Source organism: Nannospalax galili, unplaced genomic scaffold (genome assembly GCF_000622305.1).
Source record: "Nannospalax galili isolate Female #2095 unplaced genomic scaffold, S.galili_v1.0 scaffold124, whole genome shotgun sequence".
In the NCBI taxonomy this organism is placed as follows: Eukaryota; Metazoa; Chordata; class Mammalia; order Rodentia; family Spalacidae; genus Nannospalax; species Nannospalax galili.
The window spans coordinates 1,401,450-1,419,713 of NW_008352485.1; the positions used below are offsets into that span (position 1 = coordinate 1,401,450).

The 18,264-nt window shown below is 39.9% G+C and overlaps 1 protein-coding gene across 2 annotated transcripts in view; it reads left to right on the top strand.

Moving 5' to 3' along the window:
- The window catches only part of Lrrk1 (leucine rich repeat kinase 1), a 167,975-nt gene that overhangs the window by 53,272 nt on the left and 96,439 nt on the right, over positions 1-18,264 (top strand). For both annotated transcript variants that reach the window (XM_029554304.1, XM_008849539.3), the window contains exon 3: positions 8,806-8,969. In XM_029554304.1, the coding sequence (XP_029410164.1) occupies positions 8,806-8,969 (164 nt within the window). The remainder of the gene's footprint in view (positions 1-8,805; positions 8,970-18,264) is intronic.

Genomic DNA, 18,264 nt, shown 5'->3' on the forward strand with positions numbered 1-18,264 from the left:
TAGTTTCAAAAGCAATATGTTTGGTACCAAAAAGAAATATATATTACAAAATATTATTTAGATTACTATATATATGAAAATATAGAAAAACAACAACATGTTCAGTTATTATAACTGCTGAAGGCAACGACTACAGTAATTTTGGTGACCCATTAGCTCTTACTCCTAAATGAGAGAGAGACAGACAAAGAGACAGGGAGAAAGAAAAAGGAGGAGGAGGGAGACAGGTTCAATTTTTCCAACTAAAAATAATAGTTGATATATACTCACTATACCCCTTTTTTTCCCCCAAAGTATTTTAATCACACAGGATCTAAAAACTGGAATGAGCACTTTCATTCTGCATATTTTAAGCAGTGTTGATCAGTGTTCTATAGTACATGTTTTTCCATGAGGCTTCATTCGTTGGCTTTCTCATTACTTCAACAGACTGCTTGACATAAACAACTTAAAGGGGGAATTTATTTAGGTGATGGCTTCAGAGGCTACCGTCCACCATGGCGGGTAAAGTGGTGGAGCCAAGCAGCTCACATCACAGCTGACAGGAAGCAGTGAGAGAAAATGCCTATGCTTCAGGCTTTCTCTTTTCCCTCACTTTTATTCCATACAGGCCCCTAGCCTCAGGGGATCTTCCCACCTTAGTTAATGCTCTGTTGAAGCACTCTCATAGATACTCACAAGAGAATGATTTATCTGTCCGCTAGGCACTTCCCAGTCCAATCAAGTTGACAGTCAAGATTAACCACCCTAACACTCTACACAATGTAAGCATGCCCCCATGTTTCTATATGTCAGCTTAGCATTGTAAGGATCTCACACACTTCTCCGTCTTCATTATTACCCATTTTAATGACTCATGGTCTCACATGTGGAAGCACCAGGAGTTCCTACACTATAAAGCAGAGAAGTGGACCCTCCATACTCTCTGGAGTAGGAAAGCACAGCTTCTACTCTTGCCCCACTCCTCTCTAGTTCTGGAACTTTGTGAACCCACGTCTTTCTCTTGACGTTCCTCATCTGTAAATGGCAGTCAGGATTTCTCCCTCAGAGTAGGGTTGTAAGCAGTACATTCAGACATAAATCAAACCCCAGTCCTGTGGGGGAATCCCAATTGTCACTTTGCTAAAAGTCATTCTTTACTTCCCTGGCCATTTCCTGGATGACTGGTGCTACCCTGGCTGGGACAGCCCTGCAGGAAGCAGACCTGCTACTCAGATTGTTTTTGTTTATACTATGTTATTCTACAGGTTAATTCCTAGGAGAGAAAATGACAGGTACAACCTTAGAATCTCTCTTTGCATCTTGTTACACAAGATTTTCTACTTGCTTTCTGAAATAGTTATATCATTTTTAAGGTCTCCAGCGATGGCAAATGTACATGGAATGTGCCAGTGTCACTATACTCTGTCTGAAAGTAAATGTTATAAGCCTTTCAGTTTCTCACTGTCATGTGGACATAACATGCTTATTTTAGGATTGATTGTCATATGTGTGTGTGTGCTTGTTCATGTGTGTGGGTATAGGCATGTACATACCATGGTACATATGTGGAGGCCAGAGGACAGCCTTCTGGTTTCAGGCCTTGCCTTTCTACCTTGTTTGAGACAGAGTCTCTTCACCACTGTATTAGCCAGGCTAACTGGTCTGTCTCCTGTCTCCACCTCCCATCTCTGGTAGGGGTATGCTGCAATTGCTGATGTCTGCGCTGCTGAGTCCAACTTTTATGTGGATTCAGAGGATTTGAATTCAGGTCATCAGGCTTGTATCTCAAGTGCTTTTACCCACCAAGCCATCTGCCCAGCCCATTAACCGTATTTTTTTATTAAAGAAAATAGATCCTTTACATGTGATTTTCCCCAGAGAACAGTCCATATATATGACCACCCATCTCTCTTTTATTAATAAAAATTTCCAAAGATCTGATGAGAACAGCCACAAAGGAGTTCTAAGGCTATGTCAGCAAGATTTCCTCGGATGAGACTTGCTCACCTCGGGGCTGGATCTTGCTCTTTTCTTGCTCTTTTTTTGATGTTGATACAGCAGCTAGTTGGGATAGGGCTGATCACCAGCCATCTGCAGCCAGGAAGAATTGCCTCGGAGGGCCACCCTCCCTCCTTTCCGCACCCTGCATCCTCTGCCTTTTCTCCCAAAGAAATAAAGTGTTGGATTTCACCGTAATGTGACCCAGAGACGAAGAGTGCTGCTGAAGCCAAAACCTTGGTATCTGGGAAGAGAGAAGCACCTTGCTCTCTAAAGGCTGCTAAAGCCAGGGCCAGCAAAGCGAGTCCTGAAGTGCAAGGGGTCATCACTTCTGAGGTGGTCCATCCCTCTTTCCTTGTGCTGTGGCCAGATGGGAACTCCTTGGAGGAAGGTCATTAAACAGCCCTGATCAGGTTGGTGGCATCCTGAAGTGCGCTTGTGTTTGTTTGGCAATGAGTTGCGTTTTGATGGATTATTTGAACTTTTTGCTGCTCCATTGATGGAGGTGAATGCAACAAACAATGTCATGGATTGTGCCAGTAAAACGGCAGAGCCTTTTTCTGGGGTCACAAATGTGAAGACACCACACACACACACACACAGAGAGAGAGAGAGTGATCTTAGAGAATTAAAGTCATTTTAATATAATTTCTCCATTGCCCTGGGTTTGTAGAATAAAACTGGAGAGAATGTGTTCCAGTTATTTTGTCAGGAGAAATAACAAATCCTGCTCTAGAATAAAGTTAAGGATGGCATTGAGACGGAGCATCCTCAGGGACCAGACAAAGCAGGGTGCTCTGTAACATGCCTGACATCACAGGGAACTACTATACTATCCCAACCATGTCTCTCTATTATCTGTGGACTTCTGAGTTATCGGTGCTCCAAAATATTGACAGATAAGAAAGAATCATTTCTTTTAGTTTTTCTCTAGTCATAATAATTTGTTTTTTTCTAAAACATAAATGCTGGGCATGCCTAGGGGTTATGGGCAACTAAACTCATTGCTCTTTGACCAACTGATGGCATGAGATACCCAGGGTGCCTGAAAGTACTTATTTATAATCAGAATGTGGAATTGAAAGTCTCTATCATGGACAGCATGATGCTCTGTTTTTATGGGGTTTTAAAAAATAATTTACTTCTGTAAACCAATACTCATAATGAACTTCAGTTTATCACCCATACCCAGAGGATCAAAATGCCAAGATATGGCCAATGCTAACATTTCTCAGCGCTTTCGTTAAATATTTCTGGTATTCTTGAGTAGCTCCACATGTGCTGTGTCCCTAACCCTTGCTGGGTACCACATTTCTGTTCTTTCCTCACTTGCTTCTGCTTCTGACTCTGTTAAAATCTGACCAGCAGCACCAACCAAGCCTTTTGAAAATGCTATTGGTTTGCTGTTGTCTTCCTTTATTTTGTTAAGTACTTGCTTAAGCATTAAAAGCAAATGACATGCTTGTTTCTAGTTGTGTGTGTTGGAAAATTTCACTGCTATTTTGGAAAATAAAAACACATTGTAATATACAGAATGAGAAGGAAAGTTTTAAATACAAAACTAAACTATTCAAATATTCTATTATTTTCATGTAATTCTTGCTACTTATTTGAGACATTGATGTTTTATTCAAATAGGATAAATCTGAGGAATCCGTATGTTTTGATCTGAATTTCAAGTGTATATGAAGAATACATTTAGTAATGTGATGCTTCACTGTAGAAAAGGTTATATTATTTGGGGGCAAGTTGATAAGTATAAATACCTGAATAAATGTACAAAAAACTGAACAATCGCCAGTGCTTTTTAACTTTACATCAAAGCAACTGATTCACAGATATAAAAGTGTAGCATTTTTATTAAAAAATTAATTCCATAGAAACAGGTGTCTAATCATGGTAAAAAGAGACTTCTGACTTTAGCGTGATCATTTCTATATTATTTAGTTGTTTTGCTGGATATATGTTCATTAGCTGTGTAATTTCTTTACCATATAAAATAAATCAGCAACACATTTCATTACAAAAACTTGGAAAATCAAGCAGGAAACGCTTTCTAGTTCCATCACTCATCCCTCACAATCCTTAGTGCTCTCTGTTGGCATCTTATATTTTTCTTTCAATCTAAACAAATGTTAACCATTGTATTTGCAATTTCCAGAAATTAAATGAGATTTTAGTAGGTTCAATTAAATGTATATGCACTAATGTCCTTCCAGTAACAGATCAGAGTAGAGCCCTAGCTCATAAGGTCTGTGAGAGTGGATGTGAGATGTCCATGCAACTTAAGAAAATCAAGTTTGAATAACCCAGGACTGAACAACGTGAAGAAAACAGCAGGTTTTAATCACTCTTACCTTGGTTACTCCATACACACAGCACACAGGCGTTATTTAAAGACCATGTTCAAATAAAATCACTCTTGTAATTTCACGTGTGGTATAGGACCTTCGAATAACCTAAGTCCGACCTTCATAGCATCCCCATACTTGAGTTTAAAGATTTAGCTGTTTGTGTTTGTTCCCAAGGGGACCAGAATCGGTAGCTTTGCATCTGCCCAACCGCTTGCGCGGATACACGTACACTTGCTTTTTATGAGATAAAGGGACTGTTTAATTCTGAAAGATGAGCCATGACATAATTAAGTGCCCTGTTCTGATGGAGGAGCTGCCCTTGACTCTGCCTCCTTCTTGCCCCCGCCTCCCCATGGCCTTTCTCCCTCCTGCTCTCAGCTGTCTCAGGGTCTCGGGCTGTGAATAATTAATGGGGACTGTCCTGTGTGTTGGAAAGCGAAGCTACCTTATTTGCACATATAGCCACTTATGCACAAAGCTTTTTCTTGTCTTTCTAAAAATAAAAAATAAATTAAAAAAAAACAAAACAGTAATTCCCGCTCAGACCCAGCAATCTGTACTGCTTCAGGAATGCCGCCAGCCTTGCTACCAGCCATGCCCCATAGCCACCCTCTTCAAGAATTTTCAGAACAGTTGCCTTGGAAATAGTCAAATCGTGGCAACTTAGGGTCATTGTAAAGATCCTGGGTGCTATTAAGGGCCTTGTTTCTGTCAGCAACTTGACCTTGCTTTTCTGCATTGGCAGTGAAGCTTTTCCTATATGTCCCTGGTGGGCTGGTACGAAATTATGAATTGCCTTCACTCCCCAGCACGTTACTGTGGAAATTTTCAAACATGTAGTCACATTGAACAAACTGAACAATGTACACCCCTATGCCCACCTCTTAGAGGCTGGCGCAGGCAATTATAAAGTTGCTCTCTTGCTGGGTGTGGTTGTGCACGCCTGAAGTCCCAGCACTTGGGAGGCAGAGGCAAGCGAGTTCAAGGCCAGCCTAGTGAGTTCCAGGACAGCTGGGGCTACAGGGAGACCCTGCTTCAAAAAGACAAAAAAAAATTCTTCCCTCTTGTTCCTCCCCATTCTATTTCTAATGACTTTAAAGTAAGTTACCAACATCTATACATTTCACCCTTAGCTACCAACATAAGCATATTGTTGCCTAAGGTTTGATGATGTTTATAATAGCATATATGGACAGAACTTTTATAAAGTGAAATGCACATATTTTAAATGGACTTTTGTTATGTTTGGCAAGTATAGCACCTGTGTACTGCAAACTCCATCAAGACTTGAAACCCTTGACCCAAGCAATGTCCTCATGCCCTCTTCCTGATAAATTTCACTGCTTCCCCTCACCCCAAGAATGGCTCTTGGATGTGTCTTGTTTCTTAAGCTGAATTAGTGCATCATAGAAATAGAATTGTTTTACAAGGCTTCTTTCACTCAACATTATGTTTCTGAGATTCATATCAGCCATCTGATGGATGGATAGTTCATTTCTGTTTATTATTTAATAATCGCCCCACTGGGTGTTTATGCATTCTCCTATGGATGGATACCTGGGCTATTTGCACCTTGGAAATATGGCACAGCTTTTCTGAAAATTCTTGGTGATTTTTTTGGACATGCTTACATGGAGTCTATCTAAGAATGGAATCTGTAGATCATAAATCAGTATATGTTCAATTTTAAAAGAAACCATCAGACCTATTTATATAAAGTAATTATGCCATTTTATATTATAACCCATCAGGTCTGAGCATTCTTGTTGCTCCAGTCTTTTTAAAGTATAGCCCTTCTGGTGAGTATTGTGGTTTTAATTTGCATTTCCCTGATAACTAATAATACTGATATTCTTTGAATATCTTCCAGTGTTCAAATCTCTGACCATTTGTAAATGGATTATTTGTCTTTTTATTATTATATTGTAGAAGGTTTTTTACACGCTTTGTGGCAATCTATATACCATTTCTTTTCAGATATGTTTTACAAATGTTTTATTCCAATCTACAGTTTGCCTATTCAACTTTAAAAGGTGTCTTTTGATAAGCATATTGTTGAACTTTTGATAAGTCTAATATAGCCATCTTCCATCACCCCAGCCCCATGAGTCTATTTCTTAACTCTCTTCTGTCCTGTGGAGCTATTTGTTTGTACCCGTATCATATCACCTCGATGGTAAGTCTTGAAATGGGTAGTATAAATTCTCCCACTCTCTTTTTGAAGATTGCTTTGGGTATTCTAGATTCCTTAGGTTTTCCATACAAATTTGAGAATCAGATTTAGAGTTTTATTAAAAAAAAGTCCAACTGGATTCATAGTTGAGATTAAGTCGAATCTACACATAAGGCCAGGGGGACTGACATCTGAGCACTACTGAGCCTCTAATCCATGAATGTAGAAGGCCTTCTGGTTATACAGATCTTGTTTAATTTTCTCAGCAGTGTTATATTTCCAGTGTTCAGATCTTACTCATTATTTGTTAAATTTAGTTCTAACCTTGTAAATTTGTGCCTTGTTAGATAGTTTTCTTTCATTATAACAAAATGCCTGACATAACCAACTTATAAAGAGAAAAAAGTTATTTCGGCTCATAGCTTTGGTCCATGATTGATTGTTCCCATTTAGGTCTGTGATGAGGCAGCACATCATGAAGCAAAACCACTTTTAACTCATGGACAAGGAGGGCACAAGAGAGAATGAGGAGGGGCCCAGGGCCCAAGATCCCCAAGACTGTGCCCCCCAGTTACTAAAGACTTCCCTTTAGGCCCATCTGTTAAAGGCTCTACCAGCTCCCAGGGGTCCAAGCTTCTAGCTCATGGGCCCTTGGGGAACATCTAAGAACAAAACTATAACCCACGCCATTGCAAAGAGATTAAATACTTAAATTTTTTCCCAGATGTTGTCTGCCATTATGTGATTCACTTTTGTAACATCTGTTTTAGAGGCCAACCTACTCAGTATTTACATTTTTTAAAAAAGCAAGAAGGGGCTGGAGAAATGGCTCAGTGGTTAAGAGCACTGACTGCTCTTGCAGAGGACCTGGGTTCAATTCCCAGCACCCACATGACGACTACAAACTGTCCTTAACTCCAGTTCCAGGGAAATCCGAAGCCCTCTTCTGAACTCCACGGCATTGCATGACATAGGTGCAGTCACATACATGCAGGCAATACACTCATACACATAAAATAAAAATAATATTTTTTTTAAAAAAGCAAGTAAAAAGAACCAGCTAAAGACTGTTTCATTCATCCCTTTAAAGAGGCAGGCGGGTGGATGTCTGAGCCCCATGCTTAGCCTCATGTTGCCTTCTCCTGTGCAAACTTAGCCAACAATGATAGCATTCTCATCTCATTTCTTCCATCACTCAACACAATTCAGAATACACCTTCTAGATCATTGCAGTCTTTTCTGGAACACCCGTAGAGATAAAGCTTTTGACCTTACTTAACCTTTGGAAATCTGGTGGAAGTCTTGAATTTTGTTCCCAGAAAATGTTACACAGACATGGGAGAGTTTTGTGAACAACTTGAAAATGTGTGAAGAACTTCTGAAACCTATTTGTCAGCTTTTGGAAGCTCAGACACCTAATGATGAACCCCTGTTCTGGAGTGGAGCACTGATGGGGGAAAATGACCTCCTTTAGCTATGTCTTCCCAACCCACACTGTACTTGTCTGTGTCCAGATGCTCAGTAAGGACCTATACACTCACTGAGCCCTCGGCACCACTACAGGTGTCTGCAAGTTAGGCCTCTCCTCTCAAGCCAGGTGCTCATCTAACTGAGAGCATCCTACATGCCCCTCCACCAGGACAGGCTAGCATCCACAAAAGTGAACAGGAGTATATTCACAGTAAGCCACAATTCAGATAACAAGATTGGCAGAACCACAAGGCATCTTACAGATAGGGTGGGCCAGTCACATGGCCCAAGCATGTCTAGAGGCCAGCATTTCAAGGGATTGCTGGAGACACTAGGGTTACATGTTAGTGCAGAGGTGAAGGCTGCCAATCTCAAGTCCCATGACCTTTGGGGCATTTTCTTAGTAGGGAAGAACTTGTGGAATGTATAGGTTTGCATATCCTGAGCATAAGCTGCTCTCTTCCCTGGAGGGACACAGCAGTGTGGCCCTTTGGCCAGAACCACCAGCTTTCCCACCAAAGCTCCCTCGTCCATCTCTCCTGCTCTCTACTTCCTGAAGCCCAGAGCCCTGGATTATCCCCAGGTGGTAGTCCCCTGCAGCCTCCTCTGAGTTGTACCCAAATTCCCCAGGAAATGTCTTCCAGAAGGGCTACATGTCACCGAGAAAACAGGAGCTTACAGACAGGATCATTTCCAGCCATTCTTTTTCTTTCTATATCGCCCACAATTATGTCATGGGCAGTGCAGTCCTTGCTTGTAATCTGTGATGACTCTCCAGATCTTGCCAACAGTGAAGGTGACCCTGTGTGTTCACTTCCTCCCATGCAGGTGCCAGAGATATGGGCAGCAAACTGTCTGCGCCGGGTGATGACTCCACAGTACGGCCCCCCAGCACAGAAGACATTCACACTGCCTACAAGCAGAGAGACCTCTCCCGGGCCCGTGACCTGCTCAGGGAAGCTTGTGAAGAGAGTGAATCCCAGCTAGAGAAGGTACAGGTGCATGCCTGCCCCAGAGCTGCTATTCAGATATGTGGGGGGGGCAGTAATGCATGGGGAGGGAGCAACACTTGCCTGTGCATGCCTGTGGAAGCCAGAAGTCAATATAGGGTGTCTCCCTCTATCCTGCTCCATCTTATTTTTTTGAGACAAGATTTCCCACTAAACCTGGAGTTTGCCATTTAGCTAGACTAGGCTGGCCAGCAAACCCTCAGGATCTGTCTGTCTCCATACCTCTGGAGCCAGGGTTACAAACATGCTCCAATGAATCTGGGTTTTACATGGATGCTTGGTATCCAAACTCAGGTCCTCATGTTGTCACAACAAGCATTTTACTCACTGAGCCATCTCCCCAGTACCTGCCCCCCCCCATTTTAATTTTTTTGGGAACAGGATCACATGTATCCCAGGCTGGCCTCTAACTCAATATGCAGTCAAGGTTGATCTTGAACTTCTGATTCTCTTGCCTCCACCTCCATGCTATAGGCATGTACTTCAGGGTTAAGGTGCTAGAGACAGAACCCGGGACTTAGTGCATGCTAGACAAGTGCTCTACCAACTAAGCTGCATCCCCAGCCCTCAGATGTTTTTCTCTTTAACAGAACCATGAGAGCTTTCAGTGTTCTGGAGTATGTTGTTTGGTGTGAAAATGTGGGTAACATTCCTTTCCAATGGATTTCAGTGATAGCATGACACCATACCATGACATTACCTTACATGTCAGGTCTTAGAGGGACATGGATAGGCTATTTAAATATAAAGAACAAAATACTCTCTGCCAATTTAACCTGCAGATTTTATTCTTTCTTCCATTATAAAAATAGCACATAGTCAAAAAAGAAAATTTAGAAAAATCTATAAAAGCAAAGGGAAAAAAGAATAAAAATAAACATATTTCTCACATGCAAACAGTCTCTTAGCTGTCTCAGTACATTTTCTCCTAGTCCACTGCTCTGAGAGGATGTTGCTGTTTCTGATGCGGGTAGTTACATTCTATAATAGTTTTTTCATACACTTCTTGCTTGCATTTTTTTTTATCAAGAACTTTCTGTATGGCTATAAATTCCTTGCAAACATTCACCTTCAGGGCTATATAATACTCCACTTGATAAAGAGAACAGAGTTTAAGTTTAATCTACCTTTCTTGATTGGATATTTATATTATTTAAATTTTCTTACCGATAATACTGCCTTGAATGTTTTTGCCTAATTATTTTCTTATTGTAAGGCTATTTTCTTAGTATAGATATACAGCAATGGTAAGTGTAGTTTTTTAACACATTAGTACAAGACAGTGAATTTCATTATGATATCTTCATACATGATTTTTAAAGTTTTAGAACACATGTCAAACTGTTCTCTAAAAAAGCTAGTGCACCAGCAGCTCAAAGGAGCAGAAGATTTGTTCCTGCCCTGTGGAGGACAAGGATTGAATGTTACCATGGAAACAGTCTATTGATACTTTGTTCCCATTACTTTAATTAACATAGGCTTAATTTGTCCCCATTTAATTGAGTTAAAAAATTCAAATTTGAGGGGCTAGAGAGATAGTTCAGCAGTTGAGAGCACTTACTGCTTTTGCAAAGGACCCGGGTTTGGTTCCCAGCACCCACCCACATGTTGCTTCCCAATCACCTGTTACTCGTTCCAGGATATCTGACAACCCATCTTCTGACCTCCCCAGGTTCTTGCATACATATCCTGCACTTAAACTCACACAGGTACACAAATACATGTAAATAATTAAATAAGATAGATAGGTGATAGGTAGATGGATAGGTGATAGATAGATAGATAGATAGATAGATAGATAGATAGATAGATTGATAGGTAGATGATAGATAGGTAGATGATAGATAGATAGATAGATAGATAGATAGATAGATAGATAGATAGATTTTTAACCCTGTAGCCTGCTCTCAGAAATGTAAGAAATTGGGGTACAATAAGAACTGTTAAGGAGAGGACATTTGGTATCCCTCTGAAAATGAACTCATGGTATATATGGCAAAGGGACACACCTATATATGGGAGATGACCTATCTGTTCACTCCACAGGAGGGAAAAGCTGTATAACCCTCTGGGTCATGGACCACTAAAGAACAGTCCAAAAGCATCAGTTCGTCTCTAGCAGCCATTTGGAAAGATTTCCAGTTAAACACATAAATGAAGAACTGTTTCTAATAAGAAGAGGGAAGAGGGAGGATGGAACAGATGTACTTTTCCATCCTCTCTAAGAACCCTGGACATCAAACATACAGTAAACACAGGATTCTAGAAGCTGGAGAGAAGAGAGACCCACTGGTGATTTCAGGGCTCAAAGAAGTCATCATGCTCCATTTCAGGGGGTTCTTTATACCATCCCAGACTAGATGTGGAAGCTGGCAACCCAGAAACAAACTGATGCAGGCAAAGAAACTCCACAGAAAGCTGCTGTCTGCAAACAAAGAGCCAGGCGAGGGGCAGCATAGAAACACAGTTATAGACAATAACCAGCCTACCTCAGCCACACAGCACAGGGAAGCCTGCAGCTCCAGAGACCCACCACTCTCTAGCCAGGGCCAGGTGGAGAGACTTAGAACTGTGCCAGGCTGTAAAGCTGCCTCAGACATCCCCCCACACTCCAAGGTGTCCAAGAAGGCTGTGGGTAACTGGGATATTAATCCCCACCAGGTGGTAACAAATGCCCTACAGCCATCAGTGGAGACCTAGGCCTCGGTTCCCATATGGGATATCTGGAAGTAATGAGCCATCCGTCCTCCTCCCAACAAGGAAGGAGCTGCAGCAGACCTACAGATGAGCATGAAACCTCCCTGCCCAACAGAGTCCTCTAATTCTGAGTCATTCCTGGATTTCCACCCACCAGGCAGTGATGAAGCATCACCACTGTTTACCTACCAAAGTCAATAAGGTCCAAGCCCAAGATTAATAAGACCCAAATCTTAAAATGCATTTCCCCTAATGATTAGATTCTAATAAACAAACAAACTCAGCCAAGGAAGCAGAAATATGTCTAAGTCAGTGAAAAAAAGTCCACAGCTGAGGACAGCAGCTGGAGGTATCCAATGTTTGAAGATCTGACTGAGATTCTAAAACAGGCAGAAAGCACTTTAGTAATTAAATTATGGGCACACGTGAAGCAAAGTACAAGATGATAGAAAGCCTCAGAAACAAAAGTCTCAGCAAAGACATGAAAGGAGAACTGAAAATTTTGGAGCTTGAAAATATAATAGCTGAAGTGTAGACAGACAGACGAACAAGACAGACAGGCTTAACTCTAGAATAGAGAAGACAAGGGAAAGAGTGATTCTGAAGGCAGAAGAACAGAAATTATGACAGAGAGAGAGAGAGAGAGAGAGAGAGAGAGAGAGAGATCCTCATAGGCATATGAAAATTTTGGGAGGGGAGGTCTTTTTGAGACAGAGTCTCCCTGTAGCCCCAGGTCACCTGGAACTCACTGTGTAGACCAGGCTGGCCTTGAACTCACAGAGATCCACCTGCCTCTGCTTCCCAAGTGCTGGGATCAAAGGCGTGCGCCACCGCACCTGGCTCTGGCATGTGAAAATATTAATGAAATAGCTAATATTTATGTCACCAAAGTTCCAGGAACAGTAGAAAGAAGACACAGCAAAAGAGTGGTCAAAGAAATGGGCACTGAAAACTCCCCAAAGTGGGAAATATATAAACATACAGATTAAAGAAGCTGGCTGACTCTCTAAGGGAATACAATTCAATGGCATGCATTCCAGATATGTCATAATCAAACTTTTATGAAAACAAAAAAGGACAAAACAAAGAATATTAAAAGCAGCCAGCAAATCTATTTCCTATAGAAGAATAACAATTCAGATTTCTCCCCAGAAACCATGGTAACCAGAAGGAAGTGTCACAATATTTTTCAAGTCCTGAAAAAAAAAGTTCACCTAAAATTCCATAACCATGGAAAATAGCCTTCAGAAATAGAGAGGAAAACTAACACATTCTGGAATGATAGAAGGTTAAGAGAACTAATTTCTAGAAGACTTTCCTGTTGGAATATCTAAATGAAATTGTCTAAAAAGATAGAAAATCATAAATCTTTCAATAAACAGAAGAAAAAAATGATAAAAACAAATTAATTTCCCTTCTCATCTTTAGCTGTTTAAGTCATATTTGACAATTGAAACAAAAAATGATAACATTGTCCAATGTGGCTCTTAATATATACAGAAAGGAAATTTTTAAAGAGAAAGCAATTATCTTATCAACAGAGGATAAAGTGATGCAAAGAGGTAAGACTTTAGTATTTCACTCAAACAGGCAGAATGGTGAAAGCAGTAGACTGTGGTAAGCTAATATCTGTAATAATACAGTGCCTAAAGCGGCCGTTTAAAAAGCCACACGTAGCTAGGCATGGTACACATAGCTAGGCATGGTAGCACGTGCCTTTAATCCCAGCACTGGGGAGGCAGAAGCAGGTGAATCTTTGAGTTTGAGGGCAGCCTGTTCTATGTAACAAGTTCCAGGCCAGTCAGGGCTACATAGTGAGACTCCGTCCCAAAACAACAACCACATGCAAAAAAGCTATACATAGAGATATATTCAAAACAATAGACTAATTGAAATAAAATGAAAAACATATTTAAGGGCCTGGAGAGATGGCTCAGTAGTTAAGAGCACTGGCTGCTGTTACAGAGGACCTGGGTTCCTATCCCAGCACCCACATGGCTCTAACAACTGTCCATAACTCCAGTTCCAGGGGATTCAACACCCTCTTCTGACCTCCGTAGGCATTGCATGACACAGGTGCACCTACCTATATGCAGGCAATACATTCATACACATAAAATAAAAATAAAATATTATTTAAATATTTTATCACTATTTATCACACATATATTTAAGTAACTCACAGAAAAAGAAAACAGAAATAAAAAGAGATTAAACAGAAAACAAAAAATTATGTGGAATATTTAAGCTTTAACATCTAAATAATTATATTAAACATGAATGGTCTAAATCCATGAACTCAATGACAGAGTTTAATAGACAGGATTTAAAAAAGAAGAAGCAACTACATACTGTCTATGATAAACTTACTTTAAATAAAATGATATTATATAGGTTGAAAGTAAATGAATGGAAAAATGTATGCTATGCAAAGATTAATTAGAAGAAAGTAGGAGCAGCTGTATTAACAGCAGATAAAATTAACTACAGAATAAAGAGAATTACCAAGGACAGAGAAGGTCATTAAATAGTGATAAGGGACTTGATCCCCCAAGATCACAATCTCAAATATATATGAGCACAAAATTGAGGAGTTACAAAACTTGTGAAACAAAAGTAGATATAATGGAAAGAACCAGACAAATCCACATCATTGGTAAGACACTTTGGCATCCTCTCTCAACAAATGATACAATTAACCGAAAAATCATCCAAGTTATAGAAGAAATCAATAACTAGCAGGATCTAACTAACATTTATAAAATACTCCATCCACCGGGTTTGGTGGCGCATGCCTTTGATCCCAGCACTCGGGAGGCAGAGGCGGGTGGATCTCTGTGACCAGGCCATCCTCATCTACATAGTGAGTTCCAGGCCAACTAGGGCTGCAGAGAGACCCTGTCTCAAAAAGGCAAAAAAAAAAAAAAAAAAAATTTATCCAACAGCAGCAGAATGACCTGATCAAGGACATTAAAGACTCTACAATGAAAATTTTAAATCTTTAAAGAAAGACATTGAGGAAGACATCAGAAGATGGAAGGACTTCCCATGCTCATGGATTGGGAGAATTAATATTGTGAAAATGACCATCCTATACATTGTTTTCCAATGTCCACAGAACATATACCAAGATGGGCCATATCACAGACCATGAAACAAACTTCAACACACTTCAAAATAATTGAAATAGTACAGAATATGTTTTCTAATTTCAATGGAACTAAAGAGAAATCAATAACAAATACGTAATGGGAAAATCTCTAAGCCCTTGAAAGATAAACCACATTTTTCTAAATAATCCTTGGGTCAAAGAGACAGTTTCAGTGGACAGTTTCAGTGGAAATCTAAAATATATTTTACTGGAGCTGCAGAGAGGACTCAGTGATTAAGAATGTGGAATCCTCTTGCAGAAGACCCAAATTCAGTTCTCAGTACCAATGTTGGGTGACTAACAACCACCTGTAACTCCAGCTCTGTGGGACCCAACACCCTTTTCTGGACTCCACAGGATCCTGCACTTACACTTCACATATACACAGACATATACATATACACATAATTTTTAAAATAAAATACATTGAACTGAGTGAAAATTAAAATACAGCATATCAAAACCCACAGAATGCAATGTAAGCAGTAATGAGAGGGAAAACTATAATGCTAAAATGCTTACATTAGAAAAAAGTCTTGTTAGGTATTGTGGTGCATGCCTATAATCCTAGCACTTGGTAAACTGAGGCAGGAGAATTACAAGTTCAAGACCCAGGTCTGGGGAGATATATCTGCCACATAAACACGAGGGCCTATTTTTGGATTCCTAGCGGCCACATGGAAAAACCAGGGTCTGGGGGAATATACAAAAGGATCTTTGAGGATCCTTGGAGATTGCTGGACAGCTAGTCTAGGCAATCAGTGAGCTCCAGGTTTAGTGTTTCAAAAAAATAAAGCAGAGAGTGATAAAGATACTCAAGATGGACTTCTGTCCTCCACATACATACATACACATTTGCAAGATACACCCATATTCCATACACAAATGAAAACAAAAACAAGTTAAAGGCCAGCCTGGACTATATAGTGAGTTTAAGGCAAGCCTGAGTTACACAGCAAAACTCATCTCTTCAAAAGCCAAGAAGTAGAGATATAGCTCAGTGGTAAAGCAAATGCCTCATATGCACAAAGTACTGAATCCAGTTCCCAATATTGCAAGAGACAGAATCTCAAATCAGTGGCCTCACATGTAAAGAAACTAGAAGAGCAAAATAAACTCAAAGCAAACAAAAGAAAAGCTATAAACTCAAAGCAAACAAAAGAAAAACTAAAATAAATAAATAATAAATGAATGAATGAATGAATGAATATTAGAGGGGCTGGAGAGATGGATCAATGGTTAAGAACACTGACTGCTCTTACAGAGAACCTGGGTTCAGTTCCCAACACCCACATGATGGCTAACAATCATCTATAACTCCATTTCCAGGGGTTCTCATGCCCTCTTCTAAACTCTGCAAGTTTGCATGTATGTGGTGCACTTACATATATGCAGGCAAAACACTCATACACATAAAAATAACTTTAAAAATAAGAGTAGAAAATTAATGAAATTTAAAAACGAGGGAAAATCAATGAAACAAAAAGCCTAGTTCTTTCACTGAGCAATAAAGAAAACAAAATGCAGGAAAATAGATGCATCTAGAAAGGATTATAGTGAGTGAAGTGACCCAGTCTCAGAAAGACCAAAATCACATACTTCTCACTCCTCTGCATAGTCTGTCTTTTACTGTTTGTGTGTATGTGAATAACAGATTGTGCAAGGGAGTATAGACGAAGAGATGGGAAACAGGAGGGAAGTAGGGAGCGGCGGAAGGAGGAAAGAAGAGGGGAAAGGTCACATGGGGCATGAAAGAAGCTAATGGGGGTGAGAGGGCACAAGAGGGGGTGAGGAAGAAGATGGAGGGAGAAACAATAAAAACAAAATTTGTTTGAAAAATGCCATAGTGAAACCGAATTCTTTATAAACTAATAAAATTTTAAAATGGGAAAAATATTAATAGAATTGACAGCAATATTAGCAAAGACAAAAGAGAAAAGCCCTTTGATACAAGGAAGGAAACCAGGAGTGTCGGCACAGATGTGAACACATCCAAAGGGTGAGAGGGAATGCTGAGCAGTTCCATGCATATGAACTTGAAAACTTAGGCTTGACTCTTAAAGACTGGAAAGACTCTTAAAATGTAAAATTTGAATGGTTCCTTAATCATTAGAGAAATTCAATGAATAAGTTGTAAACTTTCTAATAAAGGAAAAGTGCAGGCCCACATGGTTTCACTGGAAAATTCTCTCAAATGTTTAGGATACCTATCAATTCTACACATTTTTTTCCTAGAAATTAGAAGACAATATTTTCAGCCCTCTATGAAATCATAATTATCTTAATACCCAAGCTAGACAAAGATAATATAGAAAATAAAGGTACCAACTAATATCTATCATAAATATAGATAGGAAAATTCAGCAGTATGTGCAGGTAATTATATGCCATGACAAGGTCAGGAGTGTCCTAGGGATGTGAGGCTGGTTCCGTATTCAACAGTCAATCGATATAATATCATCCTCCATGTTAATATGCTACAGAAGAAAACTTTACCTTATCATATCATCTGCTGCAGAAGAAAAGAATTGAAAAATTCCAATACTCATTCCTGATTAAAAAAAAACTTGGAAAATTAGCAATAGGTAAGAACTTCCTCAACCTGTAAAGAAACCCATAAAATCTACCAACACACAGACACACACACCAAAAAAAAAAAAAAAAAAAAAAAAAAAAGAGCACAAAAGCAAAAACAAAAATCTTGCACTAACATCACACTTAGGAGGTCTTAGTCTGTTTCCTGTTGCTGTTTACAAAATTCCTACAATTGGGTGATGTTTATAAAGAATAGAAGGGGTTGGAGGCTGATGGTCCTGGAGATTAGAAGTCTAACAGTGGGCCTTAAGTAGTGTCATAACATGGTGGAAAAGCAAAGGGCAAGCAGGCATGTGTAGAACAGACAAAATGAGGGCAGCAGCCTTGCTTAACAAGAAGCCGGGGTCATCATGATGACTCAGCAATTAAAGGTGCTTGCTGCTAAGCCTGATGACCTGAGTTCAATTCCTGAGACCCACATAGTGGAAAGAGAAAACCCACTCCCTCAATTTGTCCTCTGACCTCAGAGAGAGAGAGAGAGAGAGAGAGAGAGAGAGAGAGAGAGAGAGAGAGAAAGAGAGAAAGAGATTTATGGAGAGAAAACTCACTCAGTTTTTTAAGTTACAAAATTTTTATTGACAAGCTTCTTTAGCAGGAACAAACCCATCCCCATGAGGAAGACATTAACCTCTTTCCACAACCCAATTGCCTCTTAAAAGTTTAACCTGCCAACACCTGCCTCCCCACCCAGTGGCAATCAAATTTCAGCATACCAGTTGGAAGGGACAGACCATAGTCAGACTGCAGCAATGCTGAAAGGCTTTTCTCCCAAGATCAGGAATGAAACAAGGGTGTTCATCCATGATATAATTCTAGAAGTTCTAGCTAAGCACA